Source organism: Dermacentor silvarum, chromosome 3, assembly GCF_013339745.2.
Source record: "Dermacentor silvarum isolate Dsil-2018 chromosome 3, BIME_Dsil_1.4, whole genome shotgun sequence".
NCBI lineage: Eukaryota > Metazoa > Arthropoda > Arachnida > Ixodida > Ixodidae > Dermacentor > Dermacentor silvarum.
The window spans coordinates 217,453,654-217,480,193 of record NC_051156.1 but is presented as its reverse complement, the minus strand read 5'-3'; the positions used below and the strand labels follow the sequence as shown (position 1 = coordinate 217,480,193).

Below are 26,540 nucleotides of genomic sequence, written 5' to 3'. Positions count from 1 at the left end.
AGCATGGCGCGAGTGGGCGAGCGAAATTGCGCAAAATGAGGCTCTGTATAATGTAAGGATGCCGTTCGGTCGATTCTATTCTTTTTCCTTCCATCCACCGTTCACGGCTAGCCGATCCCGGTGATAGCGTGGGCGGATCGGGAGGGGTGGAGCAGCTTGCACTGTTGACTACACGCGGAAAGGAATAACGCTGGAATAGAATCGTTGCATTATCTAGGGACCGGATGTAATAGGCTAACGTTGTAATGCCTGCTCGATTATAGTGTTTGCCAGCCGAGTATCTTGCTAGTGCTAACTTGTTTATGGCAAAGAACAGCTTGGGAAGAAAGAGCGCCGGAAGCACCGTTATTCCATGTGTACGTGCGCTTTTTACCGCCTTCACTTTACTCGCGAACGTGATTACGCCACAGCCTGCGCGGGGATTCACTGTCGAGGAGCAATCAGGAGGAGAACGGGAAGTTTCATCAGAGCAAGAGTAGGTGGATATTACGGACCGAGGAAACGACGTGGAAATGGGGCAGTGTCGAAAGCATCCTGACGCTAACGTCCTCGTGCCAAGCAAACAAGTTAGCCAAACGAGCTAACACACTTACACCCAAAAGGGTGTAAGTGTGTGAGTTATAGATTGATTTGCACCTTTGTTCACTTTTAAGGGTGCAAATTATTACACAGTGTAGAGAGAGAGAGAGAGAGAGAGAGAAGAAAGGGGGAAAGGTAGGCAGGTTAACCAGATGGGAAGATCCGGTTTGCTACCCTACGCTGGGGAGAGAGGGGAGGGGGAGGTAAAGTTACAGGAAAGCAGCGTAGCGTTGTGGAGAACGTTACAGCTGGCATTGCAGTGAATCAGGAGTGGAATTCGCAGGGCTGTTCCCACATGCGCACTGTGCAATCACGTTCGTTAGCGGCACAATAACCAGAACCAGTTACGGAAGGATGGTGGCCGTGATACAACCACCGATTAGATTAGGAGAGCTATAAAGCTTCCTCAACTTCGCATACATTTAGTGAGTGAAAAGTTGACTGTCTGGGAAAATAGGCCACGTTTTCCAATCGGTGTTGGTGCGTCCATGGTTGCCTGCCTTTAGGGCCCCGAGCAGGGGTCACCGTCACCCCATCAGCTGTGCAACCATTTTGATATTTTTTTACTGCCACCTTAAGCGAAGTCATGAAATCTTTGCCCATAACAAAATGTTAATGCTTTCAGAAGCTTGATGTGTGTCTTTTCTGAAGTTACGCAAACAGAAGACTAGCTCCATTGATATCGTGCTGTTGTTTTGAACGACGTCGCCACCACCATAAGCACAGCTGTGGGTGTTGAAAAGAAGGAGCAGTTGGGTTGACAGGGAAAACATCGGATTAAACAGTGTGATATAAAAGCACCACACGTATCGACATACCACTTAAAGCGACCAGTCACTCCCTCATTATGAACTTAAGCATTTAGTGTGCGCTAACCTCATTTAACGTTACAATAATAATGCTGTTTCTGACACAGCGCTAAATTTGTGGCTTTGCATAGCGGTCTTAAAAAACAGAAAATGAAATAAATAAATAAAATCTCGCTGACGAAGAGAGAGAGAAAAAAATACACCAGCCCTTCCCTGGTCGAGAAAATGGGGGCAAGCGAAGCTTGTCGTGCGTGTCTCTGACCTTCGTCAGGGTAACGTAAAGTTCACATGCCACACTAAATAAAACGTAAACGTTTATTAAATGTATACATCGAGGATAGAAAACGTACAACGCAACGGAAGGAAAAGTTGCACGAAAGGGAAACAAAAGTAGAAGGAAACGGAACGAGAAGTAGTAGGAAAGGGAAGGGAAAGTAGTAGGTCAAGTACGCATACGAAGACCTTCGCTTACCCCCGTTTTCTCGACAGGGGAAGAGCTGGTGATTTTCTTTGTTTCTCTATCTCTCTCTCTCTTTCTTTCTCTCTTTCTTTCTCTTTCTTTCTTTCTTTCTGTCTTTTTTTGTCCCTGGTATGTGCCATTGAGCTTGGACCCTTCCTGCACAATCACCAGGATCAGCCCACTTTTCAGCGTGACACCACCACCACCATCACCACTACCGCCGAAACTTGTGAGCCCATAAAGCTTCGCTTAAAAAGGGAAGGAAAAGGAAACGACACCGATATACACTGCAGGCATTTAAGCTGGGAATATGAAGCATATTTACCGACTTCAATGTAACCTTACACTGTCTGCTATCCACTCTACGTCAGCGAACCACAGGACCTACTAATGCTGGAAATAAGGCAGCTATTTCTCCAACTAGCCGAGAAAGGACATGACGTCACTTTTCTGTGGCTTTAAGGCCACTGCGGCATCATGGGAAACGAACATGCCGATGAAGCTGCTACGAGGGCTCACGAGATGCCATGAAGGAAGCCATATCCCGCTATCAAGAACCGATAGAGCAACAAAGATTCGAATACTTGCGCGTGGTGTCACCTAATCCATGTGGGACACGCCAGGTTTCCAGAATACTCGTCTGCACCGCCTGTACCCTGTCCATCCGACTCCGCATTCCATCTGGACTGTCCCGAATCGAGACAACTGTTCTCTGTCGACCGTGGTTGGTAATACATTCTACGAACACATTTTCTTGCCGCATCAGAATGGCTGACAGTGCTGCTTGTGACAGCTGCGGTAGCGAGGAAATAAATCATCGAACCTGTCCTCTGTCAGTGTCCTCGCTACAGCTCCCAGAGATAGTCGCTCGTGGTGGCATCGACGACCGGCCGCTTTCTGAGCAGACGATCTGGGAGTGCTGGCTCATACGGTCTTCACACCAGAATGTGACGAAGGCGCTATTAAAGTTACTCCGGTCAAGTGACCTAGCTGAACGACTGTGACACTACCGCGTTCCTTTGTGTGTGTTGGCGTGCTCTTTTTAACAGCTGGAGCTGTTTAAGCTGGCCGTAATGTGTGTCACCTGCCACTGCTTTGCCTAGCAACCACCTCGCGGAGCGGCGTGTGCTTGTCCTCCTCTCCGTGCCGTGCACATGTTGCCTTGAGATGGGACGTTAAGGAGAGGGAAGGAAAGAGCATGCGCGCGTCGCGCGCTATGCTCAGGAGAGAGAAAGAGAGAGAGAGAGAAAAAACAAATTTTAGTAGCACCAACGAGGCAACGCGCAGAGGTGCTGCCGACGACATTCTTGCTTCTTCGTTTCCCTGCATTAGCGCCGAACGCTCGCGGTGTCCGTGACTGCAGCAGGCGCCTCTGGCAGCGGCTCGGCCGAGCTCCCACCAGCTGCGCGCTACTGCGCATGCGCCGTGACGTCATCCCGGCGTGTCGTCTGCTGCGCGCCGCCCGTACACTGTGCATAGCTTTCGCCCTACTTCCCCTACGTGTGCTCGGACTTCAAGTGCTTCGCGAGGCGTTCCCCGATGCCACGGACCACGAGGAAATGCTTATACACTTCGTGTACCTTAGCATCACTTGGCTGTGTCTTTAGCCTTGCGCCACTAATGCAAGCTACCCCGAATTTTTTCATTTTTTTTTCACCTTCCTCTGCGTGTGCTTCTCTTCTTTGTATTTCTGTCTCCCCTTACCCCTTTTCCAATGCAGGACAGCAAACTGGATATGTTCCAGTTAACGTCCCTGCCTTTCGCATGCCATTTATTTTTCTTTCGCTTAGCTGGCTAAGCGATTACACGCACGATTTTGTACATTCCAAACTACTACCGTCAGCACACGTGAAGCAGCTTTGCCTCAAATGATGTTCGCTGGTCAGTCCACATGCGGGAATAACCGGTTTTAGTGTGATATTACCGGCGTTTGTGAACATCATTATGAGCCGATTGCGCTGTATATAAAGCAGACACACGCACAAACAGCAGCTCAACCAGCAGCGTAAGAACTTGCCTAATAGGAAAACGCAGACAGAATGTGACGGAGAAAACTGCAAGTCTAGCTTTCGCCTTGTTTACTTCTCGATAGTTCGCAATTACGCTACTCCCTTTTATGTTAACTCTCCCCGTCCCTGTTCGCGCTCACATAAAAACTTAAAAAACAGAGTTGAACAGTGTCCCGCCACATATTTTGTCATTTTCTACGGAGTCAGCTAGTGGTTGCTGACGTTCAATTGGACAGCATTCTCAGTCCAGCTGGACAGTATTGGACAGCATTCGAGCCCGCCAGGGGAAGTGCATGGGGATGAGGGTTTACATAGTGTGTATATCAGTGCTCACCTATCAGGTCCCACTCGCCATTGGGAATGTAGGTGGTCAAGTCCCCGCCTTCCTCGCTGTTGACGCGCAGGTCCAGCTGATAGCCGTGATAAGTCCAGGAGCCGAACTTCAGGTCGCACTTCTGATCGTCGAAGGGAAACCACGTTATGTCTATCTTGCACGTGCTCTTGAATATGCCCGGAGGGATGTAGTTGCAACTACCGTTGCTCCGCACCACCACGTTAGTCGGGTACGTGCCGTCGAACTTTTCGTCCGCACTGCGCATGCGCAGAAGGGGGCCGGGGGAGGGAGTACAGAAAGAGAGAAAGAGAGAGAAAGCGGGACGACCGACACACCAAAGACGAGTTCGCTGCAGCCACATTCTGTTTCTCCCTACTTAAGTTGAATCCGGATATATCGAATATGAAGGGGATCACAAAAAGTTAGATATATAGGTGATTCGATATACAAATTAAACGTTATAAAAATGCAAGGGGATTTTACTGCTGTTAGTTAAACACAATAATTCGTCATATGTGGGTTAGATATATCCGGGTTCAACTTTTACTGCTAGAAAACTGGCGCAAACAAAAGAAGAGAACCGACGAAGCGATGAGAGAGAAAGACTATAGGCGCGGTGGCACAGCCAATATGGAGACGTCTTGCTGAGCTAGAGTTCGCGTTCTGGGTAACCCGACCGCGGCGGCTGCATTCTTATGGGGGCGGAATGCAAAAGAGCTCGTGTACCTTGCTCTGAGTGCGCGTTATAACCAACTGTGTATCTTCGTGGTGTTAAATCTTTTAAACTATATTTCTCCATTACAGAGAGCGAAAGAGTGTGTGTTTGCTTCCTCCGTCGCATTCCTTTGTTTCCGCCAGCTTTCTGGTTGTAAGATCGTGCACCAACAAGCTAGCGCAGCAAAACGGCTCTTTAAGAATTATTTTCATGCAAAGGTAAATGGTTTCAGACTGATTCGGTTCTTGTAATAAAGCTCTCTTTTCGCAGAATTACATGAATGGCAGCGCGGCATTTGACAGATGGACAATTATGCGTGAACTACAGAGACCAGGAGAAGAAAGCAGCTCCGAACGGTGCCGACGTTTCGATAAAAGCAGTTATATTTGTTTCCTACTGGCGATGAGTCACTGACGTTATTAGAACATTAGCACCGGGCTGAAGCGCCTATTTTAAATCTCCTGTATTCTAGTTAGCGCTGCTAAAAATTCAGCTATGAATAACAACGCCAGTGTAACTTGACCGAGCGTGTTCTGCTGAAATTCTCAGAGCGGAGGGGGGTCTTCACGAAACAAAAATTGGTTAGCCGGGCTTCTTGGCCCTGCTAGAAGGAAAGTCGATGTGCTTCTCTGGCTTCATGGTGTCCAACATTTCAGCCTCACCTTGCCATTAGCAATCAGCCTGGTGCGCTCAGAGGTCAGAGCAAATGCGCACGTCCATTGGCAGCGAAATGCATCCCGTGACATATACTGGTGATAAATGTTTCGATAATGGGGGATAATCTCAATGTTCGTAATCATTAAACATGATTTGAGAACTTCCTTATACTTTTTAGCGACTCAAATACGCACCGTGATATTACCAACTGAAAAAAAAAAGCTAAAGTAATGTTTTGGTTAATAGGGTGCTGGCCGATAGCCAGGCATGAAGTGTATAATGTCCGCCGCTCCTAACAATCTGCTGCCAAAAAAGAAAAACAAAAGAAAGAAAGTCACGTCTGATTATTCTATTCTTCACACACTAAACTCAGACATGAAGATCACAAGTTCGTTATTTGTGTGAATATGTTCAGATTTACGTTTATCCTTCCTGTGCTGTCGTCAATTCACATTTTTTTCTTTTTACATATACATACGTTCTCGGCCTTACCGGGAAAGGTTTAGGGAATTCTTATGTTCTGCTGCATTCTCTTATAAACGGGCTATTTTGGAGACATTGAGGAAGGAAATACCACAGTACGCCATTCATTTCTGATCTGCAAATGTATATAATTACTTCCAACCGATGATTACAATGATGACAATAAATGTAATGTTACCGCAACGGAGCGTTCAATGAACATATAACTAATGCCCCATTACAGGAATTCTGGAAATACTTCATGGTATTCAAGCTTCGCTAGCGCAGCGGAAAGGGGTGATTAGGAAGCGACTTTGTACACAGACGCACAAGCTGTACTTTCGCTGCGAAACACCACGTAAGCGAGACAGCCGATCATGTAAGAAGGAAACAATATAGGAGGGAGGATTGCGTCACGAAGCCGACCTTGGAAAACGAACGCTCTGTAAAGCGATTCCTTTCGCTTTCTTTCCTCGCAGTGTCGGTCCAACACGTGGCCTCCGAGATTCCAGCGTATTGATCGAGAATGTTTGGTTGCCGGTATTTTTCGTTTACTCAATGCGCAGTGCAGAGCAGGAGCAGTAAAACCTACCGCGTGCTCGGACGTGACGATCACGTGTTGGGCCTACTCGTTCGGCTTCAATAACATTGCGCAGTGCTTCCTCCTAGTTTGCGTTCTTCCTCCATGCTGCCGACACTCAAGCTGCCTATATAGGAACTTGGCCAGACTCGCACAGTTTTGCGCGCACTCAGGTGCACGCGGTTCACTCACCTGTTGTACATGAGCACGTCCGGCTTCCAGATTTTGTTCGGCGGAATACGCAGGTCCTGCACTCCGCCGTAGTCTTTTGGGTTCCAGCGTAGGTTCACGTCTATCCAATCCTTTTTATTTCGGGGTTCAGGGAGGGTTGTCCCGCAGAAAGCGACGACACGCATTGAGGTGGTGCAACACAGACAGCACGAAACACAGAGACGCCTCGCGGCGTACGCGGGAGCAAATTTCGTTGCGCTACTGGCCTCCGAGGTTACGCACCAATCTAGGTGGCCTTCTCACACTTATGACCTCCGAGATTATTGACGAGGCGCAGGACCCTGCGCCTGGTTGACAACCTCGGTCGACATGTTGTGCGACATTATGTGTGCTACTTTAGTGGGCGCCAGTCGTTTCTTCGGTTTATGTATCTTGGAAAGGAGACTGTTAGTAAGTCATGTTCTCATCTGCTGACGACATTGAAAAAGCAGAGGGCTATTTCTAGGAGCCCCTGGTATCAATTAATGGCGTTTCTTGAATTGTATGAAACTGAACAAAAATTTTGGTGCGTTCATTCGCTCAAATAGATGAGGAATGTAGATTGGCTTAGATACACCCACGCAAGTGCGCGTCTTTGAATTGCCGACAGAAAAACTTCATGCAGCTACGGTAGCCGTCAAGGCGATAAGAAATCCAACTCAATCCAACGTTACATGCGCATGAAAGGAAATTCTGTAACTGCTCCCGAATCCGCACATGAAATCTGACATATATGCATCTGCGATCCACCGGCGCTGTAAGTATCATGTCGTTGCGTCGTTCACTGTGCTATAATAACAAAAAGAGTTTCAATTAAGGACTACATTTGCAAAACTTTTCCCGCATAAAGCCAGTCCGCGATAGGACAGACTTCGGGCACTGGTCATTCAAGAACCGTTATCCGTTATCAACTAGATAATGGAACATAACTGACGGACACAAAGCTATTCGATAAGCTGCAGATGACCAGTTCAGAATCATAGTTACTTAAAGGCAGTTAAAAGGGCAATATAGAAGGGGTCCTCGAAAGTCGCAGGAGAGAGTGAGCCATCTGTTATGCGAGATTGGGCGCTCCCTGCTGCATGCTGCTTAATATCTGACTCGCTTGTTCATTACTGCATTGCCTGCAGATGGCGATCGTTTTCTTATCGTGTTCAAAAAGTGCCCCTTTGAGAGAAGTTTCGTGAATATCGGCTCTGGCCTACAACTTCACGTCCCCAAAGGCTCGTCGGTCAAAATTATGCGGGCATTATGCAAGATTATTCATTTTGGCTCTTGTTAGACTCTTTCCTGACAGCGGCGGTGCTATATCGATTACTTATAACTGATGGTTTTCGAAGTGCAAGGAAAGACTTAATGCGGCGGTGCTTGTAGACTATACCAGTGACATCTGGTGCTCAACTCTGTTCGATTTTTATGTATTACTTGTCGCCTTTTCAGGTGACATAATATACCCCCTCCCCGTCCTCCTCCCCCCCCCCCCCCCCCAAAAAAAAAAAAAGAAAAAGGTATTGGGCAGGTCAATATAATTTTTTCTTCCCTGCTTTGTTCCATTCCTTTTTTTTTATCATCGACCTCTCACGATCGACCAGTCCTTGCGATACTTAGGCGTAGCATACTCGAAGCATGACTAAACACGAAAAGGAAAAGAAAGAATTGGAACAGCGAGCATTCACGTGACGCATCGTACACCATTTTGTTTTCCTACTTACCGAAAATAAGCAGATCGAGATATAGCGCAGCTTTTCGCCGTGCTGTCTCTACAACAATATGGCGGCGTCAATGACGTCAGCGCATACCCCTTATAAGTGTAATCGCTACGTCATTTGGGCCTTCGGCTACATGTAGCTGACTGCGTATATCAAAGTACGCTTTTCCGCATCTCACAGTTCTCAATGCAAATACTGTCACTTGTACTTTTTGATGCTTTCCTTTGACTGCGGCTCTCTTTGTTAGCAGCCTCAAATAATAAGTAGATGTGGGAGAGCGCAGGATTATCAGTTCATGAATTGACACTTTGTCAACAAGACGCTATTGGTCATTCTGACTTTCAGCGTTGAGAGCTGTTTAGGATTTTCGGTAGTGCATCAGCCAGACCGACCTTTATTGCCCTGACGACGTGCTCCGAATTATCAATGGTAAATCAAAAACATAATTCCAGCATTCTGAAGAAAACATTTTTAGCCATATAACAATAAGCATGTTGTTATTAGCTTGGCCGGCAAATGTGACTGCTTAGTATATTTTTTTTCCTCCGACATAACGCACGTGACCAAGCTTACTTTTCCGTATATATACTATCGACCAAAAAAGTTTAAGGACCACGGGATCTCAGAAAACGCTAAATATCCGAACAGCCTTTAAATGTAGCCAGTAAAACCGTACATCACAATGTCGTTCGCATATACCAGTAGAGGCTGGAAATAGGAATATCAGGCTGCGTTTTGAGGCTGCTGAAATATGCAGCTTTTTGTCAGATCCCTTGGTCCGTAAACTTTTTTGGTCGGCAGTACCTGACTGAGAATTCAGCGGTTGTTAATCTGGCTTATTGGGGGCGCCTTTAGCAACATCAAGTTGATTTGATGGCGCAGCTTATCCGGAATATATTCAGACTCGAGAAACGCTGCTCACTTTTTCCCCACTTTTTCAAACAATTTCAGAATTTGTAATGTATACGCAGAGCTTGCCCGGAACGTCCGCTTCTACAGGCGCGCTGTAATATTTATGAAAACAGAAATCAATTTAGCGTGTTTTAACTCATGGAGACAGGGTCACTGACATGATTAAAGGTTGCGCATATTTAATGCCTTTCAGAATCATGACACTTCTTATCAGGCCAGAACTGCAGAACGTTTCCTCATAGTATTTGCTTACTCTGGGACGTACGTCAATTTTTACATTTATCATACTTAATTTTACGAGAGAAAAACATCTTTCAGTGGCTTCTTGTGTAGTTGTTTTCGAATGACCGATATCTTGACATGTTACTATTCACTTGCGCCAGCAGTTAGCAAATGAAATGACCATATCTAAACCAATCTACAAGCCAATGCTTTAGACGCGACCGGAAAAGAGTTAAGACGTATAAAGCCGCTCGGTGGACATAACTTGAATCAGCGGACATTAACTATGCTAATTCATTCGGTAGCCGAGCGCCGGAACGGCGTGTAAAGGCCGGTTCACGGGAAAAGTTATCCTGTCGGCAACGACACGGCGTTTCGACACTGGTTCTGAGAACCGAGAAACGACAGGGCGCCCATGCCATTGCCGGAATCGATCAGCCATCCAATAGGGCACCAATAATATACATGCACGTGTCTTCCATCTGAAAGTGTGCCACAGGCTGTGAGAGTGATCTACGTCCACAGCGAGACCCTCATTCACATCCAAGAACTATTCAAGCAAACATGAGCTTCATGTCTTTAAGCGTTTTGGCAAATTGGCATGCCTTTGTGAGGGCACTAATGAACAACGAATCAGTCGGCCCGAAACTTTGGCACTGTAATGAGGCGCCCGCCTTGGTAGTTTCTAATTGGCCGATGAACTTCCTGATCATCATTATTACAATATGATATCATTACATCATTACATCTTAAATGTCGGGAACCAACATTTTCATATTCCACGCGACGTAAGATTTCGAGAATAAAGCGTATGGAATCATCGAGGATACTTGGGATTAAGTCGTTCAACGATTGGTGCCATGTTGGTGTGGCCACATTTCCGTTCCTCTGTACACAATAGCAAGGCTCTAGTGAAAAGGCAGTGTCCTCAATTCTTATAGCCAAATTAAACCCAAAGCTGACAATTTTTCTTTATCTAAAAAGAAAATAGCAGTTGTTCTGAGTGCTCTATCCTACATGTTGGCGCTGTCTCCCAAAACCAGTATTCGATAATTATCCGCAAACACACATGTTTACCGTGCTTACACAGGTGAAGATAATTAAGGAGGTCAGAAAGCAATTCTAGCTCAACAATGTTGCATCAGGTGCATGGAGTAAGGGTATAGGGCGCAATGCAAGTACACTCTGAAGACAACAGCAATAGCTATAATGGTAGCATTAAGTCTAGGCATGTAAAAGCAATAATTTCTTTTTCGCTCACTTCTTGTTTCAGTGCGCGTAAATGAGAACTCCGGAACCTAATTACCTTTTTTTTTTGCTTATTCCGCAAAGGTACCAGCAAAAATTGTGCAGGAGGTAAATGTGTTTTTGTGTATAGTCTACGTTAAGTACCCGAATGTAGTGTCTAAAAACCTGTGGCACACCTACGGTGCGTGATCAGTAAGCTGTGCTGATGTCATTGGGGGCACGGACTTCTTCGCAGTGTACTCGTACCTCATTCGCATGACGGTCGCACTTAACCACTTCTGCGCGTTTTGAAATCGTTGAAGCGCCCGTGTACGCGCTGTGACACAAGTTTTGACAGACTAGGTAATAAAGCAAGATACGTAAGTAAATGAACGTAAATATGACTGACAAGTTTAGCAGCCAAGTTGGAGAAAATCAGGGAAATTCAAACGCTACTCGGATAAGCATAAACTAAGGAACAGCGTAAATGGCTTGCATGGAGATCGTCGTGCGCAAGCTTCTGTTCACTCTGCTGGTGCCAACTTATTGTTTTGACACCTTGTGTTTTGTACCCGTCTCGGGAACAAAAAGAGACACATCCTGCTATAGATGAGATAGTCGTGTTCAGCATCTATGTATTGTATTCTAATCACGTCGCTCTTTCATTCATAAGCGTCCCGCGGAAGAAGCGACGCATTTATGCGGATAATTGAAAGAGACGTTTTGTAGGAGTATAGCTACTTCGACAGATAAATGTTATCTAAGGCAGCTAGAAATAAAACAAATCATTCGTTCGCGTTCTTAAACTTCAGCTGATGTTATATACACTGCGTTCTCTCAGCTGGCTGTCGCACGGTTGGGGAAAAACACTAGCACACTACGGAGAAGTCCGTGACGTAAAAAGAGACAAAAAACAGTTGCGATAAAGATTCCCAGACAGCGCTATAGCGTACGCTGCACGTAACTTTCTTGTCCGAGCACGTATGCACTTAGCAACCAAACAGTTACTATTGCACCCTACAAAAGGCGGCGAGTAGGCGTGTAACAGGAAACGAATGAAAAGTAAGAGCGCAGGCACATTTGCTCAAAGCACTGTGCTCGGCTATAAACGTCAAGAGTAGAAGCTCGTGCAAAACCATGCAGGCCAGGCGGTGGGGATGAGGTGCGACCAAGTATTCAGCTGCTGTTATTCGGCTGCAGTGACTGCTTGCGCGGTGCGCGTGAAAGCGCCGCCGCTGACGCATTAGCAGAGATGCTCAGATAAGCGGCAAGCTTGCGGCACCGCCGAAAGCGCGTACAATTTCGCGAGCCAGAAAATAAAACAAGAAAAAAAAAACATGGCCCCCGTTTGTTCGCCGGCCTGCCGCTGTTTCGCCATAAACGCGATCCCAGCTGACAAAAAGCCAGTGTCTCTACAGGGCAGGCTTCAGTGCGAGGAACGATAAGAGAGCTTCATTAGCGAAGAGTCCCGTAGCCCTCTGTTCTACGATTGGCCAAGCGTTCCAACAGGCCTGAATAAGTATGGAACAAAGTTCGAATACGTTTTGTGTGGGTTCCCTGGCTCTTGTGACTGCCGCGCGTGATGCCCGCGTTGCACTGCTGCTAATCAACTCTCGAATAATCAGCTTTTTCCCTGTTTCCTTTCCCTGTCTTCTCTTAGTGAGGTCGCCGCTAAGCGCGGGGCTTAGCAGAATTCGCGATATTGCTGAAGTAATGCGAATGGCGCATTCGCGCCGAGCTAATAGCGTCAGGAAATGTTGTGAAGCGTATTGTTCTTTCCGTTTCTACCATGTACGCCAGGAGATTTCGATGCTCATGCAATGTTCTAGTTCTAGCGCAAATGCGAGTCCAGGGTCGTAGTAGCCTAGAGATAAAATACTCTGCGCCTGTGGTCCGGCGTCGATTGTTGTTAGCGCAGAAATCCGGGCGTGAGAGTTTCGTCCAGTGGTATAACGAAGCCAGCAGCTCGCAAAATAATAGGCGAGCTAACTGGGGCGCTGACCAGAAAATGCTGATGTTTGCGCTGCGGCTCACTTTTTATGTAAAAATATACACAACAATGTGAAACATAAGCTGCGAAACTAACAAAATGACCTCGTTAGGCGAGTTAGCTTGGTTTGTTTTAACTCGGCTTTTCTCTTTATGCTTCTCATATTTAGCGTGCAACATCTCACCTTCCACCTCCACTGCATCCTCAGGGACATGTTACGCGATTGTACACGGTATCGTGCTACGTTCGATAAGGCTTCGACTGCGGCTGGTACTTCGTTCTATTCACTACGCTATACTGCCACGCAAAGGACATTCGTAACATGCACGCATCTGTGTCAGTGTCTGCTATTTTTGTCCTTTGTGTAACAGTACATAGCGCAGTGAACAGAACGATATCATGATATATGCTCCAATGAAAGACCAGAAGCCCTCATGGCTTCTGTCGGCCCTGTTCCTTCGTCCCGTCACCTGCGCTTTTTTCAAGCATTGCGAGATACAATAAGTGGGCGTAAGATATAAAAATATTTGCTACCTGAGACGCACACAAGTTTGAGTTGTAGGAAATGTACGTGCTCTATCCGAATGAAATCTGGCTAGAGAGCGTGTGACATTTCCGATGCCCCTCTAGCCTTGCTGTTGGGGAAACTGCATTCCTGCTTTCTCGGCACGGTTGTCGTATACACTGACGCAAACATTTGAAGCCTCGCTTCCAGGCACCGATAGTGACGCACCGGTTTCCCATGAACGATGAAGTTGCACGCAAAAGTCTAGAGCGGAAGAAAGTTCCGAGAAGGAAGGCAGGAAGCTAGCTCGTCACAGATCATCCGGAAGTAAGGCGTGCTACAGGCCTTGCGCGGGGCTGAAATCATGGTGGCTGCACCGGATCAGGGTTATGCGCTGAAAGACGGTCGACGACGCGCTTTCGGAGAAATAAGCTTTCGTGCTCTCGTCCAAGAGTCACGGAGGTACCTCAGCATTTATAGTAGACGAACGTGCGTTGCACCTAGATACCATTTTCTTTGCTTTTCCGTAGAGTCTGATCGCAGTCTGGGCTCATTAAACGTTGACAAGATATTCCACGGGCTGTTACGCGCCAACGACTACGCCTGACACACACACACACACACACACAAAAAAAAAAAAAAACGTTTCGATGCGCAAAAAAAAAGAGAAAAAGAAAAACAAGAAGCGTTAGTCACCAAGAAAGTGCCAACGCACGTGTATACGCAAGACAAGAAAGAAAAATTAGAAAAAAAGCTGGGACATTGCTGCGGTAATGAGGCAGACTTAGTTCTCACGTCTGCTTCTTTTTGATTTCTCCGCACTCATTCTCACGGAGCAAGAATCGCGAAACCGAGTCTCCGAGCGCTTAGAGGGCCCGGGTATTCGCTGACAGCTTCCGGTTAAGCCCTCCACGTCATTTTCTTTTATTTTCCTTCTCCATACCTCGAGCTCGGACCAATCCTGGTCCTTCATTCGACAACTTACTAAAGAACGGCGGAAAACAAGAAAGAAAGCTGCTTTCGACCGCCATTGAATGCGAAAGTGCTTGCAGAAGCTGGAAGCGTTATCTTCCTCCACAGCCCGCTTTTTACCGGTTGGAAACGTTTCTTTCATATACTGCGGTTACAAAGTAAAATTAGGTACCTAAGAATGTTGACGCCTCGCTGCATTCATAGACGGCAGTATCGCACTGCGTAAGGCTCAGCGGTGGTGTTACCCTACTTCCGGCCAGACAGGCTTTGCGTTTCGCTGGTGCGGATTAATAAAAAAATATTTACTTAGTTTTTCACTATGAAGATTCCTTGGGCCCAGCCTTGCTTGCCAGTGGATATAACGTAAACTCGAAGTTCGCGAGCGAACGTACCAGACTATAGTGTGGCGTGAAAGGTGAGATGCGCGATCTCCGCTTAATTCTCGTTGGAGGGTCACGTTTACGCCTGAATGAGTATTTTCATTCGTTCTACTTACTTTGCAGGCACACACGCAGAAATGAGTTTTGCTTTATAGGCGGTGCATAAAATAAGATCAAACCAGTTTTGTGACCAAGATTTACTCCGCTACAGACTTCGCAATGCAGAAATAACACCACCTTTTGCGAGAAATACAGTAACTTCTCGCTACCGATAGCTTTTTCTATAGTCACCACTTTCCCCACTATTGGAGGATGAGCCACTCTACGCTGAGCTTGCTCGAAAACTTAATCTCTGGTGTAAGACTACAGCCTTCTTTTCAGATGTGTCAACATTTAGCACACTCACTGCACTAGTCTTGTCTCTGCTACGAGATGGCTGCGAGAAGTCTTTCGATGATTCGTAATACGTCCCTCTTCTCAACTCGCCCTAAAGTATTCTGGTTGTATTTAACGAGGCACGCGGATCGTGGTTGATATTCAACTGCTTTTGGTACTGCCATCGTGTTCTTTAGTTCCTTCCCTTCTTCCTATCTTCAATTTTCATGTTTGTATTCCTTCTTGCTGCAGGTAAGCGTTGTTCCCCTTCTGGTGGAAGTTTCCAGCCTCTACCTTACTCCATTTATCTCTCTATCAATCGTACACACTTTTTCAAACGGATTGATAATGGGTACACTTTAGGCATCCTGTAACAGCAGTACCGTAGTTTTTTCCTTCATCGTCGCGAACAAGTCACCGTCACTGAAGAGCCTCGCCCGTCAGCCGCCCTCTAATCACCGAATCACGTCAAGAATTACAAGATACGCATTGTGACGCACCATCGATGAGTGAAACCCCTCGTGGCTTTCCCGCACCCTAGCAAGCAATCTCTACATAAATGGTCGCTGCCAGCGACCTGGCCGAATAACAATGCGTGCAGGTCATATAAGACAGCCGCAAAAGGAAAACGTTCAAGCGGGGACATGCGGGACACAGCCGGACAGCGATGGAAGCAAGCAACCTTGCCCATTCCCCTCCCGCCCTTCCCTGCAACCGAAACGCCTCGGTTTGACTCCATTGCCATTCCTTTCGGGCGAGGTCGAACTTGAAATAGTTTCCAGTATTTGGCAGTACAGGATTTACGTAGCGAACCTACATGCAAGCGCTGTTTGTGTTGCATGTGGGCTCCCTAGATTTATGCCTCCGAGGACGCCACCAGCCCGACCCATTTGAAGCGCACATGTAAACGCGGACGGGTTGGCTCTGTGGTTCGCGGACAGCAGCGATTAATCGGACCCGTAGTCTTATCTCTGGGCCTCGGCGCAGGCTGTCACAATAATATCGACCCGTCAGCTATAGGTACAAGTTCATGCAAACGCTGTCGAGTAGGGCTGTCTGAGCCCCGACCTCTGTGACTCGACCCGCTTATCTCGGTTTCCTAAAAACGTAGCCAGTGATCGCTCGAGAATACCACCCAGATTTTGCACTAAAAGGCGCTGCTGCGGCGTCGTTCGGCGGCTCTGCTCGCTGTACTTTGATAGCCGAACTTCAATTCTACAGCACTGATACGCGGCAAATTAGTCCTGCATGCGAATCCGTGCAGAGTTTTTCATCCACGCATGTAAAGTTTCTACGCTAGCGAATTCAAGCAATAAAAAAACTGAATAAAGAGACACCCCGCCACTGATGGAAATGCGAATGGACGACAACGCTGCGCAGCATAGTTTCGCTTTCACTTCACGGTGGCTGACGGCGGCCAATAGGGAGCTAAAGCGTCCCTTTCCCCGATCTCAACACGCGAGAAGCTCTGTATCCTGACTCGGCAAGTTAAAAATATCAGTCTGCCCCTAAAACACGCAACACGCTTCACAGTTCCGTAAAGACAGAAAGACAGGACAGAAGACAGAACAGAACAGAACAATCAGTATAGACCGTGGAAAACTAGGAGCAAATATTCAATTCAGACGAATGACAAGCCACCGATGGGGGCCTGCCTAGCGCCTTCGGCCCGCTATTGTCGCTATTGTTTCTCGAGAAAAAAAAAAGAGAATAAAGAAAGTGGGTTGGGTCGCCTAATACGCGACGGACCACCGCGCTCTCGGCAGGCGGAAACACATTCGCGTTTGCGAGGAACGGAGCGTGAAACGGCTCGATTACGCTGATTGCGCGCAACGCTCAGGACTGGGCGATAATGTAAGCGGCTCCGGGGGCAGCTCATTTGCCCTCGAGCGGTGAGCGACGACAAACACTCGACGGCTATCGTTGCTCGAGCGGCGGGAAGCTGCTGTTTGCCGTGTCCCCTCCCCCGCGAACGGCCACTCGCCGGCGGGCACCTCGAGCGTCCACTGACCGGCAGCGTTGCCTTCGACGCTGGGTTATGCAAGCGCGGCGCTTCTACATCGTGCGCCTTTTGCGTCCCTTTGCAGCTCGTTGCCCAGGCAGCTAGCCAGTGGCTCGACTGATCAGGGGCTTATAAAATATCGTCACCCTTTCACCCCAATGTGTTTCCGCGAAGTGAGGGAAACAGAGTCTGTATTCACGCAGCAGTTCGGGTGCAAGAACGGTTCGCAAAGTGGCCGATCGTGGTAGCGAGAAACAGAGGGATAGAGAGAGAGAGAGAACGAGGAAAATCAGGTAGGTTAATAAGATGCAAGTTTCCGGTTGGCAACTGCGTATGGGAACAGACGAAAATTAGTTTAGAAAGAACGCGGGAGGAGAGAGAAAGATAAAAGAAAAATCAGGTGAAAAAGAGAGACAGAAACGGAAACACAGGGAGGAAGATATAGTGCACCTGGGGCTGTATTTTCGATCGATCACTTTCTTTGATGTTTTCACTTTGGTGTTACGGAACGTCCAGAGCGCTGCCTCACTGGAGAGACCGGCATAGCGTCCGCCGCCTTACCCAATCAGTGTGCACCAAAAGAAAGTGATATCTCTGGAAGTGATCGGCCGAGAGGGCGGCTCCTGGTTTGTTACCCTAAGCTTGAGAATGAGGACGGGGGAAGAAAGGAAAGGTAAAAAGAAAGTGACGAAAGGTGACGCGTGATCACATACGACAGCGCTCGCTGAGCATTCAAAGACGGTCGCACAGGCCAGTTGACTGTGTAAATCGGCAAGAACTGTTTGTAAATATGCACGAACTGTGTGTAAATGCACGTATCACCTTTGTCGTCTGGAGCAGCATGCTATAGGCGTATGGCCAGGCAGACATCTCCAGAATCCATCAAAGGATGCCCCTCTCTCTCTATCTCTCGAGACTAGGAAAGTAGTCTACACCAGTGTTACACGAGACCAGACCAGACCCTTGCCTCAAGGAAATGAGCACATTATCAAAGAAAACAGCCGGGCAATGTCAAATCGTTCTTGCGACCGAAACGTTTTGCGCATTTTGTCCACAGTTGCTGCTCTTGTTGCGAATAAGAGCTATGAAAGTGCCTGCAGACCTAGTTTTCGCTGTGTCCAAGCGTTTACACGCGGGTTGGCCAGCAGCTGAGCGTAGGCACAGTCGGGTAAAGTAGCCTGGCGAGCTTCCAGTGATTCGCCTAAAACTGTGGTTCAACCATGATAATCGCAATGATACGTCATTAACTATGCAGCTGATTTGTTTGACGTGCTGGGTACTCGCACTGGCGTACCACGTTATTGCGGTAAAGAAAAATACGTTGCTAGGGGGTACGACGCGACTCATGTTGCCCGAATTTATGATAACGTTTGAATCTGTCACAATGCCCGATACAATCGATTACCTGTATTTTGTGTTCATGTATACGATTAAGAGAAAGACTTATGGACGAGGGTCGCACCGCAACGTAGCTTCTGTGGCAGTGTGAACCTTCAATGACGGGTGCTTAAATTAAGCAGATTCCGTCTACGGGGAAGCCCTGCACGCGACATTCCAAGCTCGATACGACTGTTACCCTGAGCTGATCAGAATGATAGGCTTAGCATGGAGCAGTTAGGTCAGTTTGAAACACTTTTTTCATTTATTTTATTTGCCAGTGCGTTCATCACTGGCGATCGAGTGTGAAAAATACTAAGCTTTTATTAAACAATAGTTCTACAGCAACAGTTTGGCGAGGTTGCTCACTGCAAAACACTGATAGTTACCCGTGGGTCAAATTAATTTGCTTCCAGGAGCATTTACATTATAAGAAAATCGCCAGCCCGCATCGGCGCTTGCATCGTCTGGGTCACGTGATCGTTGAATGCGTGCCATAATAAAGTACACCACGCCTATGACCACGCTTATAAATCACGAGTTTTTCGCTTCGCGTGCGGTTTTGCTATCGGGACTCATGCGTGCATAAGAAAGGCCTCCCCTGACCAAAAGCAGCTTACCAAAAGAGATCCCAGCCTCAATTGAAGTTCACAGAGTGTTCAGTAACGAATACAGCAGAGAGAAAAAAAAAAGTGCCGAGATCGAGAGAGATGGATTCGCCCATCTTCGTTGGGCAAGTTGAAGAAGATGGCAAAGGAAAAGAAACAAACTTGTCAAAGCAGCAGTTGCTCGCCATCCATACTTCAAGAGCTGAATCGGGATTCGACATCGGCCACCGTGAAGTGAGGAGGCGTAACGATTTCGGGAGAGGGGCACAGTCGGGCGGGAGCCATGCGCGAAGCACAGACACATCGCAGGCGTTTTCGGGCACATCACAGCGAGACAACCTCCGGGATCTTGCATATGATGGGTCACAAGACGGCCAGCCACAGCTGTCACCGTGTGTCTGTCTGTGTTTGTCCGTGTTCGTGTGTTCCAGCCAAGTGTTTGGGAATCCGTGCCCGTTTCCAGGATTTGCGGAGCGAAATTGCGTACCTGAGTGTTTGCGTGTCCACACTCTTCACCAGGAGATGCAAGAAACGCGTTTAACAGCTCTGAACACAACAGATGCTGAGTGTGAGAACTTAACACATTGGGCATGGCGTTTCTTGTTGCTTTCTTTTTACTTTTTTCTTTCTTTTCGACAACGACGGCGCTAGCTAGCAAGTCCATACTGAAAGACTTCAGCATGCAGTGCAATAATTCCATGTTTTCCCTACTACTCTCACGAAAATGATGCCGAATTTTCACGGGATTTATATAAATATCTTAAAGATAGTACCAAAATTACATTGAAAACATAATACTATACTGCATGCGGAAGAGTCTCAGTAGGAGGCAAACGTCATCGAAGCATGAAATAATAATTGTGTTCTCGTGTTCTCGGTGGGGAACCGAGAACACGAGAAGTGTTTGTGTTAGAAGTGGTCACGACTGCATGTGTGGTGTATGTCGGCAGCTTGCATAGATGCGTCTGTGCGTGTGCTGCTTCGCTTGTTAGTTTCTGAGTTGGTTCGTCGTAACTATCGCCAAAATATCGAGGCTTTCGATGGCGTGTCGCTTGAGTCATGCTTTAACGACGCAAGCAAAACTTCTAATAAAGAAAAAAAAAGGCATACAATCGCGATTTATTAACAGAAATCAAAAGGAAACAAAACTTTTTTGGTTAGCTCGGTTAGGTTCGGTTTAGTTTTGGCCCTTTGATCAAGAGACTAGTGTGTACAGGACCATCCACATAAACAACAAACGTGCATGGATTACACCTTTTTTTAATTAAGCTTTTCAGCACATGAAAGCGATGTGACCGTAACTACATGTAAAGAAAGGTAAGTGAAGTCGACTTGATCAAAGGGCGCGTTTTATTACGCTTGGAACTTTGTTCACACTGTTCTGAGAGGATGAGCCTTTCGTGCGGGTGCTGCGGAACTTCAAGAACGAATCTGTCGAGCGTTCTTTCAGAGTGCTTACGAGTGATCTAGCACAGGGGTGTGGAAAAAAAAATACAAAGGAATAAAGCTTTCGTGATCGCAACTAAAGCCGCTGTTATACGCGGTAGCTTCGAGTGCATGTCCCACAGCGTCGTGATATGTACGTAGTTGCACCCAAGAATGCACACAATTCATTCTTTGCGGAGGCTGACGGCCGGGGACGAATTAGCTCGGCACACTTTTGCTTCGTCGAGAGTAGTGCGACGGAAAGACTGGACAATACAGTCGAGGGCTAAAACGTACTGCGGCGTCAGCTGTAAGAACTAGTAAATAATAGCCAATGGCTTCTGAAGTGAAGCACAGCGGAAAGCTTTTCGTTCGGAGGCTCACTTAAGTGTTTACGAACGTGATGCCCGTTATTTTCTATAGCGCAGCTTTTCGGATATAATTTTTTTTTCGAATAGAAAGAAAAACAAGAAAGTAACGTGGCGTCTCGAGTCAGCGGATACTGTGTTTGGTACTTGTAATATATCCACAGTCCATTGTAGGCTTTATAAATGACGAAGAAATTGTCGACACCCTTATTCGCTAAAACTGCTGTATCACCCTAAAGCGTTGACCGTGCTTCAGTTGGGCAGACCTGAACAGTGTTTGCGCAGCTGTGAAAAAAAAAAAAAAACGCTATGTCGAGGTTTACTCAGAAACCGTGATACACGTCTCTGGGACATATAGGGCCGCGCGAAGTACTCTAGTAGAGAGGAAGTGAAAAGGAAAGTATCAGACGAGCTCGCCATTGTAGAGGAGGAAAAATGCAGCCTGCTGCAACGTTAGGCGATCGCAGGCGAACATTTCTGCGGCGGCCAATCTGAGCATGCTAAAAGGAAGGTGCGGAGGAACCGACCCCAAGTGTGCCTGTGCTGTTGGCAGTCAGAAGCGGAGAAGCCGTCCCAGCGCATATGATCCGCTAAGATAGCACGTGACTATATTGTGCGTTTCCCCGCCCGATGCTGCGCATTCTTTCTTCGGTTACTTGCCCTTAAGTAAAACGTCAGGAGGTAATCGGGTGACTCGTAATATCTGCCTTTGCGTGCACCAAAACCCAAAACAAGTAAATATTATTGATTATACACCGAGCCTGATGGGTTACCGATGAAGAGAAATCGTCGCCGCCTGAGGTGTTTAGGAACATCGAATTTCGTCGCAGGAATCCTGACGCCTCGCAATTTACACGCACTACATCGGAGCGGGATACTGAATGCTCAACGTTAAGAACAGGTTCCTGAGACAGCCTAAATGAGGCGCATTCGGATCAGCCCAGTTAAGACTAATACGTTATTATCGAACGTTATCGTGGGACACGTCCGGCTGCATCGTCCCATGATTCATTTGGTGCCTTGCTTTTGAGCACTCTTCTGATGGTGAAGACAAGCTTACTGTAAAAGCATGTACTGACTGCTCGTTTGAAAGCTAAAAAAAAAAAAAAAAAACGACAACGTCAGAGGCACACCTGGTGGCCGAAGCCGTGCACTAGTGCCGAGCGAGCTCTCAACTGGAAGGAGGGCCGCGGGCCGTCATGCATCAACGACTAAAGGGGCACCCGTGCTCACGACAGCAGGATATGTGATAATAATAATAAGGATAAGAAAGAAGAAAGAGCTAACAGAGAAACATAAAAAAAAACGGGGTCACATGCAACCGACTCGCAGTTACAACGCAACGTTTTGTGCGACTGAGCGAGCACAGTTGGTGCTGTGGTCGAATTTCACGGTGCACAGCGCGCACTAATGACTGCGGGTCGCCGAAATTCGACCCGATGCAAACTGGTCCGCCGAGTACCACAACTGGACCACTTTTTTTTTTATCCGATAAGCCGCTTATTTCGAAGCCGCTTTCTCACTCCGGTAGAGGAGATTATATAAAGCTTGGCGACCAATTTGCATCGTCGTTACACGCAGTCAACAGGTGAAACGTGTTGTATTGTTCTTGTGGACACTCGTTAGATGCACTAAACAAGAAAAAAAAATAGACAGGATGCGTCAAGAGGATAAATTCCGTTGAAAGAAATCACCCTCTCAGAAACTGCTATTTAGATGTTTGGTTAGAAAACTGCTCGTTTCGAAAATGAGATACGAAACCGCGAAACAACACTGGTCTAGATATGGCGGAGGTTTGAAAAAGTATACTGTCCTGCCAACGAAACTGATCACCCAGTCGCCATAAGTACGACCCGAAAGATTAGGAGGTGAATGTTCGCGCACGTTTCTTAGCGCGTTACCGAAGTAGTTTGTAACTAACGTTTTTTAAGGAGCCCTGGCGACCCTGTTCTATCCTTATCTCCGCAAGCCATTCATCCTCCAACGTCCTTTATCCTCTGAAGTCTTTTAAGGATGGTTCACATAAGAGTTAAGACAGACTGCTTGAATATTTCGTGATAGCTATATTGTTTTTTTTTTCAGAACCATCTGCCCTAGAGAATTACGTCAAATATTTGAATATATCAGATGAAGAAACTTACCAATGTTAACCAGATATTTGTAATAATTAGTTGATTCTTTTCGTCCTACAAGAGAAGAGAAAGAAACCAGAACAAGAAGCGCCACAATCAGAAAGAAAATGCTTCTGGTTTTATTAAAAAATAATTATCTCATTAAGAAATCAGGGTTTTAGTTTAAAAAATGGTAAAAAGCGAAATATTATCAGAAAATAGCTTAACCGTAATGCTAGAATATACATATATACATTTTTTTCATTTTGAAGGTTTTTTCTTCTGCTTTTATATATGTTCTAAATAAGTAATTGCGGTTTTCAAGTCAAAATTTAAGCACAGCTTCGTACTAGAAACAGACGGCGGCTTCTCCAACTCTCGGTCTCTGCTTGTACAACTTGTGCACGCTATTTCGATCGGCTTGTACAATCACACACTGTCTCAATTAATGTCCCCTGGCGTACATTATTGAAGCGAGCAGTTTGAACTTCACACGGATGTATTAGAAAGCGATTTAAAGAAAGTCTACTGAACCCCACATGCACATAAATGCGAGACGCTTGCGCCGACACGCATGCATGCTTCAACTGTACATCACTATTTAGCAGGGGTGTGCAAATAGTACTTTTTGAGACCGAATAGAGTACGAATGGCAGAGAGCCAGAGGCGAATCAAATCGAATGTCGAATAGTTGTCGAATAATGTAGTGCAGTTTCCGAAATTGATCGAAAACGATGTTCACATACTAGTATTCGCATCGCTAGCAAGTTTACGTCATTACACAGTATGTCAGGGAATGTTTCTCATTATGAGCGCAAATGGAACAAACAGGCAGTTTATTCGCATGTACAAGACTTTTCCGAGATCTCGAACGATCGCGGTTGAGCCGGTAAAGGCTAGCTCACTCAGTGAAGCAGACGTAACTTGCCACGCTATAATTCAAGCATGGTCGGGGGAATGAAATTCATCCAACTTTTTCCCGCAATTAAACGCTTAATCATGCAGAGTCGACGATTTTAAATATTCGAAAACTATTCGAAGAATGGTCGTACTTATTAAAACATAGCGACTATTCGATTGGAAGAGTGAGTATGGAATACTAATTTATTCAATTTAGTATTTGAAAGTTTCGAATATTGGCACACCCCTAAAGATAAAACAAACGATGACGATCTGGTTGTAATCCCAACTTCGAGTGCAATTTGCCACCGTAACGGAGACCCACAGTAAGGGTTACCAACGACCACTTGTAGAGGTGGTCTTCCATCCAGTTCGGCGCCCGTTAGGCGCCGTTCGGAAAGCGATATTGGTGGAGGGTTGACAGGCACGGAACTGGTTGGGTAACCCCAATTATAAAATCTGGCTCGCGGAACCACTCAAAATTTTAAAATCTGTGAAATGTCAAGTTACTTTTGCCAGACATCACAGGACGGCGCAAGAAGACGATGGGCACTGACAGGACCTGTCAGTTCGTGTAGCCGACCTCGCCTTCTCGCGTCACCATGTGATTTCTTTTTTCTATTTTGTTCTTCGATAGATAGATGGACTAATGAGGCATTGTTAACTAGTAATACATGACGACAAGCGGTTATCTTCATTGTATACCTTTTGCTCATAGGTATTTAACAGCTGTTCCACAAACTGGTCACAGCAGGCGACCTGGTCCCGGAGCAGCGTTTCTAAACGAGTAAGACTCGAGAATTTTGGCCATATTCCCCGAAGGTCATGCACTTTCGGGGACACGTTCATTTTCGTGAGACTAGCACCGAACACGTCGATGTGTGCTAGCGACAGCATCTCTTTTTGGCACAGTGCCGAGTAAGCTGTCTTAGCACAGGGCCAGTAACGCTGTCACGCAGCGACACCCACGTGTCCGGCGCTATAGTCACGCAAGATCTCGCGATAGCGAGAGTATCCCAGAAAATACCACCCCCGCGGAAATCAATCCTACGAAGGTGAGCATTCGCGCAACTCAGAGCGAGCTCCGGTCCGTGCCACAGGACCAAACACGACGGCCTAGCCGCGACGTGACAGACAGCGAAGCCTTCGTAGTGGAGTCATGCGCTGCGCGCGCCGCCTATATTGCAGAAGACTGGTACGCGTCTCAGCGTAGCGAGTGTCACAGGACGGCGACAAATTAGTGCTTGTGTGTGTGCGCATGTGTGTGTGTGTTTGTCGCATTGTATGTGCGTGCGGTAGGTTTGAGCTGTGTTGGCGGCGTCTGCATACACGGATAAACATAGATGTGAGGACAGCGCAAGGCAACGGAACGGACGTCACAAGACTCGTGTGTTTCCACACCGCTCACACCACCAGCACGCAACACGGAGCGGGGGAGGAAAGTCATTTTTGTTGTTGTTGTGGTTTACTTACCAGGTTTAACCATACGTTTGTTGTTACTATCTGATTCTTTTCGTCCTACGGTGCAGCAAGAAGAGACAGAGAAAGACAGAAAGGAGAGAAAAACGCGCGCTGTGACGCTTCGCTGTCATATTTCCGTTTTAAGTGTACAAGCACCTACCCTGCGCCAGCCAGATGGCGCTGCGACCATTTTATGTATCACACCAGTGGAACGACGCTTACAAGCGACAAGAGACGACGCTCGTCTGTTTGTTACGCACCGAGCTTTGCCAAGCTCAAAGCTCAAGCTTCCCAAGGTTCGTGGTTCTAACTTTGAGCGCGACCACACCGAGTCATGAAATCGAAGCCAGCGTTGTTTTTCAGATATCTGGCAGTCTTGCCTCGTGATAAGCGATCTGAAGTTCCATCGCAAATCCGTCTCGTCCTTCCAATTTCGCTCCCTCAGCTCGCTAGACTGTGTTCTAGCCCTGCTATCAAATGCGGAAAGCTTCAGCACAAGGTGGCTATATAGGGTGTCTCACGTTAACTAAAGTCATACTTCAAAAATATGCAAATACCACGTATAGCTGGACAGAACCTCGACAGAAGTGCCTCGAGTGACCTGTCGCGTGGCAATTTTTCGTGTATCCGCGGGCTTCTTTCATGCTTGGAAAAACTTTTTTGTGTAGCACGTATTGAGCGACAGAAATCTGTATCGGGAGTTTTTCGTGTTGCTCTACAATTTTCTCATTTACACTTTTCATCTAATTATAATATGTGAGAAGTCGATTACTTAATTAAGACGAATTATGTAATTAGGCGGATGCAATAAATAATCTGGGCATCTCCAAGCGACGGCAAACAACAGTATCTCGGCTCTGTCCAGCTACTTGGCATTTGCATATTTTTAATGTTTGGTAAGTTACGTTGGACACCCAGTATATATGACGCCTGCGAGCCGCAATGCAGGCGCACCCCCCCCCCCCCCCCCCCCCCGCTATGCAAATTTCTGTGCATAGCGTACTCGCAGTCGTTGGAAATATCCGCAAGCGTACTAAAGTTTAATAGATAGAATAGTTGTGCGATCGGTAGCAAGAAAAAAAGAGAACTAATCTTGTTCCGAACATGTGATTTTGGAATCGGTAGCGTCGCTCGCAGTCAGTGAGATTATAAAGCGTGAAAACAGGTTACGCGCATAACGT

The 26,540-nt window shown here is 46.8% G+C and overlaps 1 protein-coding gene across 2 annotated transcripts in view; it reads right to left on the bottom strand.

Annotated features, from left to right (window-relative positions):
• LOC119446665 (neuronal acetylcholine receptor subunit alpha-7) overlaps positions 1-26,540 on the bottom strand; it is a 310,058-nt gene that overhangs the window by 51,894 nt on the left and 231,624 nt on the right. Inside the window, exons 2-4 of one of the 2 annotated variants that reach the window (XM_037711159.2) lie at positions 23,029-23,073; positions 6,798-6,907; positions 4,192-4,448 (exon numbers count right to left, since the gene is read on the bottom strand). In XM_037711159.2, coding sequence (XP_037567087.2) covers positions 4,192-4,448; positions 6,798-6,808 — 268 coding nt within the window. In that variant the 5' untranslated portion in view covers positions 6,809-6,907; positions 23,029-23,073. The remainder of the gene's footprint in view (positions 1-4,191; positions 4,449-6,797; positions 6,908-23,028; positions 23,074-26,540) is intronic. The other variant, XM_049664324.1, reaches the window with a different exon arrangement.